General features: G+C 45.5%; 1 protein-coding gene across 5 annotated transcripts; it reads right to left on the reverse strand.

Moving 5' to 3' along the window:
- Positions 1 to 410: 410 nt before the first annotated feature.
- LOC125508912 lies at positions 411 to 6,832 on the reverse strand. 5 transcript variants are annotated; one of them, XR_007283866.1, is made up of 8 exons: positions 5,190 to 6,832; positions 5,069 to 5,102; positions 4,938 to 4,989; positions 3,946 to 3,991; positions 2,065 to 3,844; positions 1,907 to 1,960; positions 1,381 to 1,818; positions 411 to 1,290 (listed from the first exon to the last, which is right to left on the reverse strand). XR_007283866.1 is itself a non-coding variant. In XM_048673718.1 (8 exons), the coding sequence occupies exons 5-8, from the start codon at positions 2,284 to 2,286 to the stop codon at positions 1,151 to 1,153; spliced, it is 798 nt and encodes a 265-aa protein (XP_048529675.1). In that variant the 5' UTR covers positions 2,287 to 3,844; positions 3,946 to 3,991; positions 4,938 to 4,989; positions 5,069 to 5,108; positions 5,190 to 6,832; the 3' UTR covers positions 411 to 1,150. The 5 variants fall into 5 exon arrangements, 1 of the variants encoding a protein (XP_048529675.1); XR_007283864.1 differs by having other exon boundaries at positions 5,069 to 5,108; positions 5,190 to 6,831; XM_048673718.1 differs by having other exon boundaries at positions 1,437 to 1,818; positions 5,069 to 5,108.
- Between the last annotated feature and the right edge of the window lie 858 nt (positions 6,833 to 7,690).

The raw sequence follows: 7,690 nt of genomic DNA on the forward strand, positions 1-7,690 counted from the left end.
TAGGAAAAAAAGAAAATACTCCATACCCTCATGAGTCTAAACTGGGCACAAAAAAATTACTCCAATGACTTACGAGTATAAACTATGAATAAATCATCGAGCGTATTCCATACCCTCATGAGTATAAACCGGGGCACATAAATTCATTCCAATAAACTTATGAGTCTAAACTGTGGCACTTAAAATAAAATAAATAAATTTCACTCCAATAAACTTACGAGTCTAAACTGTGGCAGAATTTTTTTTATAAACTCCAACAACTTACAAGTATAAACTATGATGTAAAAAATAAATTTAATAAAAAAATACATAAACATCAAACAGGCTCCATAAGCTTAAACTGTTGTAAGAAAAATGGTACGTACATACATTGGAATGATAATAAGGCTTCAGGCCATACACAACGATAATGTTAATAAATAAGATGCTTCAACGTCAAATCTGTGCTAGTCCGCGTACCAGTATATCATATATAAATCTAAAGTTCCCACATGAAGAAATAAAGCACTGATACATCTGAATTGAAACTGAAGACTGGAAATTAAATGGTTCGAAATGGAACAATGATTGAAATGGCTAAATAAAAAAACTAAGCGAAGTCTAGGCCTTCTCAAGGAGCTCGCCAGTTCTGCAGGCTGTTCAACAACTGACTTGCTTCGGTCTTTAAATTTATTGTCTTTTGTTTAAATTCAGCAAGCCTTGTATGTTTGCCAGCATTGGTATCCAGTAGACTCTTCACCAACTTCTTCTGTTCAGATTGATGGGCATCATGTGCTTGTCAGCGCTGTTCCATTTCCAATTTAAGCATGTGCAAAGTAGCAGTAACCTCTTCAAGCTAGGCCTTCAGCTCTGCTTCCCGCGCCTCCATTTCAGTGCACTTCTTTTCTACGGTAGATAAGTCCTCAATTATGGCCTTGGAAACCTCATGCCCAGACTTAATCTTAAGTTCTACTTCAGCAACAACATGTTCATCTCGCTCAGATTCCCTCATGAATTCGGTCTGGCCACCCTCCAACTTCTTGGAAAGGTCAATAAGCCCGACCAAAATGGCCTGCACCTTAGCTACCTCAAGCACTTGCATGGGCAGCGTTTGATAAACACTCTCAAGCATGATGCGTCGCTCGGGATCACCAAGGGCAGAGTCGTTCAGTCATTCGAGGACTCGTTTCACTACGAAATTCGTAGCATCCATAAACGTGTCCTTGATGAAACTGCAGTCCATCTGTGCGCCTTTCCCTGATACAACCATCACCTCAGGGTCTTGTGAGTGGCGAATTTCTTGGTCGCAACCTAAAAAACGGAAGAGTCGTGAGAATTTGATGATAATGATGGTTTATAGACATGGCCAGTTAAATAAGTATTTATAGGTAAATAAACTACCAGGTAAAGTTGACAAGAAATCAAGAGCACTAGGGGTATGGGGCACAGCTTCACACCCGGGTTGGAAGGCAGACGACTTGTGCCACACTCATCAATGGTATAATCCTCGTCGGATAAATTAAAGAGGTCACCAAGGCCATGATCCTTTTCTCCCGTGAGAACATGGCCAAAATCTTCATCATTAACAAAGCTACTAAGCTCAACATCTAACGATTGACCGTCCAAGGTTATTGGTTCAGAAAAATCATATTCTTGTGAAAAATCAAGTTTGCGCTTGAGGGGGAGCCTCTCTTCCTCGTCATCATGAGTGGGCGATAAATTTCTACGCTTCTGCCCGCCGGTGGCCGGGGCAGTTTCCGGAAGATCATCACTACCCACTAGCAATGGATGAGTAGAGGAAGAACCAACTGCAACAACATACTTTGGTATGCCACTTTGCTGCAGCCACATATATAGAAGGATGATATGTTAGTACTGATCAGTACAACAAAGAAATGAACAAGTTGTACGCAGACCACTAACTCACCTCTTTAGATTTCATGGGTTGAGTAGCGACAACATCCTTAACCTTTCGCTTCTTCTATTAAAAGGAGATGTAGAAAAAATGAGATAAAGAAAGGAGCATACGAACTATAGTAGTACCAAATATATATATATATATATATATATATATATATATCGTACCTTTTTAGAGTTGATTAAAGGTTCATCATTTGAGAGAAAGCCACACAAAATGGGATGCCGGTGGTCCATAATTCTCCTTCCATTCAATTTGATGGCTGCAATATGCTCCTCCTTACCCCTGGCGGAGACTTCCTTTATAACAACAAAATCATTCTCCGAAAGCTTGCGGGGAACTATGTACTCCTCTCCGCGTTTCAGAAAATTACATTTCTGCGGAACCATTCGAGATGCCCGGACGAAGAGTATTGAATATGTTGTTAAATGGTTTCATAAATCCCACCCACCAGTTGTTCCAGGCCACAAAAGAAAATGCCTGCGCATCATTAAGAAGGTACTGGAACTCTCCTTGGTCCGAGCGTAACAAATGCGACCAATACGCATACGCAACCCCAGTATCCTTCTTTGTGTACACGCTGACCAGCGGAGCATAGGGCACTTGTTGTCTCAAAGTAAGTTGTCATGCAACTCGATCAGGATGATATGGCTCCGCTATGCAAAGATCATCAACATCAGTAGCACGCCTCCATGGAAGCATACCCCGATGTGAAGAAATGGTGAAAGACCTTTGCAACTGATCCACCCCGACTAAGTTCTTTGGAGTATAAGGATTCCAAAAAATATTAGCTCGGTCATCAAGGAAAATGCGTGCCTTAGCAGGACTGAAAGTTATGGGAACCCAAAACATAGTTTTAATCATGGTTGGTTGCATCGGCAATTGCTTAACATCTGGAAGATGTTTCCCTTTCACTTTGTCCTTAAATGGTTTTCTCAAATAGAGACCCATCCACCCCGCAATATAATGCACTGGCCAAATTCTTTTCTCATAAGAGGGGGCAACGGGGTGCATACTGATCCTTCGAAGAGAATAATACAATGAACAAAGTGCTGAGGGGGCCAAAGAGATATTGCGACCCAAAACGATCCAAGAGGCCATCAGAAGGACACCGGGACGAATATAAGGCCCCCCACCAACAACCACGTAAGAGCAAAGCCAGTGGGCTATAAAAGCCACAACGTACATGTGTTGTTCCCGAAGGGAGGTGAAAGATGAAGTGCGTTCGCGTTTGTTATGGAAATGGTCACACCAAACTTGAAAAATCACACTTCCATTTACGCGGCTGAGCCGATAGAATTCTTCTAAAAAGCCAGATAAGAAATTTGGGAACATAAGCTTTGAAGGTTCTAGGTCATCTATAGAGGGAACATATTCCTCGTATGGATCTCCAACTAAAGGAAGACCCAACATTAGAAGCATGTCAAGCAGAGTCACGGTGCGTTCACCAGATGAAAAAAGAAAAGTATTTGTTTCTGTATCCCATCTTTCCAGTAGTGACCTCAGTAATGAATCTGAAACTTCATATTCACCAAGAGAGCAATAAATGGCCCCATATATGTAATCGGTGTTCTCCGCTTATTCTTTCAAACAAAACGAGTGGTTATTCAATATAGAGATGCCCCACTCAACATAGCCTTTGGGTTGCGGAACATACTCGACTGTGTGACCATCTCAATCTAGACCTTTTGCTACCATCCTGGTCCCTAGGGTGTAGGCTTCATGATCAGGTTTAGGGTAAGGTGCTAGTGGATGAAAAGAATAGTCACTAAGAGTAGACCCCACATTCCAACCATGAGGATGGCGTGTCAAATCCGCATGTGCGAGCACCTGCTGTCTGATCACTGGGTTGACCTCTTCATTAGTATTAGGCTCATATAGATGCCGCTCAGCTAACTGACAAATCGATAGTTCATTCGAAGGAACAAACCCCTCACCATGCGCCATCTATATATAAAAAGGCACAAAATGAATATGATGGCATGTGTATGTGTAAAAGAAAGACCTAGTTAAATAAAAAAAGAGGGGGAAATGTCACGGTGTGTTACCTAGCTTTATTAGCAACTACCTTCAGCCAACCATTAAATACTTTCCCTATAAAACAAAAAGGGAAACACCGGAGTAAATAAAAGACATCAGATCCAAGCATTGGTTGTATATGTTATGTGGCACTTATAATTGTTTCCACGATCATACGACGGACCAAGCCCACGTAGGGACTTGCCGGGACGCCAACCGTAGGAAAAATATATTTTCAACATAATCTATATGTAGGAAAAATATATTTTCAACATAATCTATATGTGGCGCTAATAATTGCCTCCACGGTCGTACGACGGACCAAGCCCATATAGGGACTTGCCGGGACGCCAACCGTGGGAAAAATAAATTTTCGACATAATGTATATGTGGCGCTTATAATCATCTTCACGGTCGTACGACGGACCAAGCCCACATACGGACTCGCCGGGACGCCCACCGTGAGAAAAACATATTGCTGGCATATTAAATATACACGGCACTTGTAATCATCTCCGCAGTTGTACGACGGACAAAGCCGATATACGAACTTGCCGGAACGCCAACTGGGAAGAAATCATATTGTAAACATATGTGCTATACTTACTAATCTCAACGGTTGTACGACGGACCAAGTCTATATAGGGACTTGCCGGAACACCAACTGAAAAGAAATCCGGTGCTGATCTCAACGGTTGTACGATAGGCCTTGCCGAGCGAAACTCGTGAGGAAATTATTGACATAGGTTACATAAAAGAAAATCAATCAAAGATGAAAGGGATCTATACTACACACATGAGTCTTCATGGCTGTACGACGGACCAAGTTCAAACAAACTTGCTGGCACGCCAACCGTGAAACTAAGATGTTGCTTGATCACACATACATTCAGAAGAGACAACATCCTCATATATAAACAAAAAATCACACGTTGTACACTGTGCGTTGCATGCATGTCTAAATGTACATATCCTACTTCAAACAAATAGAACAGGAAGGAGACAGGCCTCGAAGTGTTACCTGGCCGGAAAACGAACGGGCGATCTATTCTACTAGATTGTAATCACCTCACCTGAAAACAAAAGGGAGATGGGAAGTCAGGTTAAGATACATGAATAATCTATTTCTAAGAGAAGCAATGACGTACTCACCAACATCTGAGCCTGAAATCAAAGTTGCTAGCTTCTGTACCTAAGAAAAGCAAATCAGAGTTCAGCTAGATGATGGAGACACAAGGGCAGATGTCATCACTGCCTTAATCGCGATACGTACCCGAAGTTTGCCGAAGAGCGGAGTTTGATTAAGATCGGCAAAACGCCGTAGTCACTGAGGCCCGGAGATATGAAAAGAGAATAAAATACACTTGTTTTTTTTTAACATTGATAGGAGAACTGCCAAATTCATTGATCAGAAGATGAGTAACAAGAGCCCTCCAAAGGAGAAAAGCACAGCAAAAAGGCTAGTGCAAAAAGAAAAGAAAGAAAAAGAAACCCGCCGGCACCAACACAAACCCAAGCTCAGTCGACAACCGTGCACATCATCGAAATCCATCGTCGAGGTCACCAAGATGACGCCTACAAGGAGGAAGTGGTATTGCTAACACCACCATCATCCAATCTGGCTCCGCCAGATCTTAGGTTTTCACCCGAGACCTCAGCCATGAGGTAGGAAGAGCAATGAGCTCCACGGCGGTACCTCCAAGGAAGAAGACGATATCCATAGATGTCGTTACCGTCGGCACCGACGAGGTCAATGCAGGATTTTCATCCGGAGCCAAGTCTTCCGCCACCCATCCAGGATCCGAGACCTACCCATCGCCACCGGGCCGGATGAAGTCAGGCACACACTACCAGACACGGGAATGTCGCCACCGCATGCAGAAACTAAGCGAGCACATGCCAACCTGACCGGTCTGCCCCGCCGCTCGCAGGACCTGGGCGAACCAAGTCGGCTTCGGCCATCCTCTGACTCCGTGCGCAGATCTAGGCGAGAATTCGCACCGCAGCGCTCAAGAAAGACCAGAGAAGAACCTAAACTGACCGGCCCGCACCGCAGCGCACCGGAACAGAGCAAAAAAACCAAGCCAAAGTTAACAGGCTCGCGCCGCCGCGCGCTAGGACCGGACCTCCGCGCTGGAATTGGTGAGCCCGACCCTCCCCAAGCACCAACAGGATGGACGGCACCCCTGCTCTAGGAGCTGGACGTGCACACGGTTGAAGGGAGAAGCCCACCAGCATCCACACCTCCACGACGCACAAGCACAGCGCCACTCCTCGCCCCTGCAATCCAAGAACACGCAGCAGCGCCCCCTCCACACTCCCGCGAGCGCCCGCCATGGCAGATGCGCGAGGCCACCGGGCATCCGCCCCGGCAGATCGGCACAGGGGAAACCCCCGCACGCCACCGCGACGCACGCAGCTGGTTCGCGTCGTGCACGCACGCGCGCCGTCGCGCATCCCTGCTCAGCAGCGAAGCCCAGGGCCCGCCGAAACCCTAGATCGTGTCCGGCCCCTGCTCGCCGCGCCTTCTCGCCGCACGCAGCACACCCCGCGCCGCGCCCATCACGCTCGCTGCGCCTTCTCGCCGCGCGCACCACGCCTGCCGGCGCTTGCTCGCCGCGCGCATCGCGCCCGCCGCGTCCCCGCTCCTCTCCTTGGCCGAGCGACCCCGCGCTGCCCAGGCCTCGTGAGAGGGAAAAAATGGGAGGCCCCGCCGCCACCGACGCCACGCGGGCTTTGCCCGGCGGCGCTTGCCGGCGGCGGCGAGGGGAGGGGGAGATCTGGGAGGGGGGCTGGAGTGGCGGCTAGGGTTTCGCCCGGGCCGCCCGCGGGGAGGGCGACACGAGACGTAGGACGAGAGAGATGCTCGCCAGTACGCGGCTGGGATATCGGCAGTAGCAGCTAGCTCTGGATAACTCTTCTTGTTTAAATGTCAACTCCTTAACCTTGAGACTCCCAACTAACCGGCAGACTCATAGCAAACCTCCAAGATTAAGGCCTTATCTAGTTAAAGGATCCAAGCAAATTTTCACATGCACGGTACGCTATTGGCCTAACGTCAAGCCGGCCATTTGAATAAAGTATATATGCGTACCTTTCCAGGGATAAAGCTAAATCTTGCAAGCACGTAAAAAAAAGGGATACATGTATTTTCGAGCTCTGAATCCGAATAAAAAAATCATCCGCTTTCAGACCTCAAGGGGTATCTGTTGACACTGATTTGGGCCAAAAGTAAAATATAGCGCATAGATATTATTCAAATAAAATTATTTACATAAAATAAAAAAATACTGTGTTGCTGAATACGCGGATAAAAAATATCATGACGAATTTCCGCGGCGCCGCTCGATATAAAACAACAGATCCAGAAATAAAATAGAAGGAACAATACCATCACATAAATTAGAGGACATATGACTTTCATACACATACGCCATCATCAACGGCGAAATTCCAACGTTGGCACAAATCCACAGACACTAATATTGCCAAATATTATATCATATTTACCAGCATTATTATTCCGTCACCGCTAAAAAAATATTGACACGATAATGTTCGCACAAAATAATATAACACGCAATGATGTGTAAAGAAAATGTCAAGCCACCGTATAATTATCAACGAAAAATGTTGTCTTGTGTTATAATAATTAATTTGGCCTAGCTAGCCCAGTCATACATATGGCTACGTACATGTATGATGCAAGTATGAGCTACTTGCATGCATGTATTATGCATGGGTTAATTATGCGGCAAGATTAAAAGATAATTA

Source organism: Triticum urartu, chromosome 5 (genome assembly GCF_003073215.2).
Source record: "Triticum urartu cultivar G1812 chromosome 5, Tu2.1, whole genome shotgun sequence".
NCBI classification, from domain to species: Eukaryota; Viridiplantae; Streptophyta; class Magnoliopsida; order Poales; family Poaceae; genus Triticum; species Triticum urartu.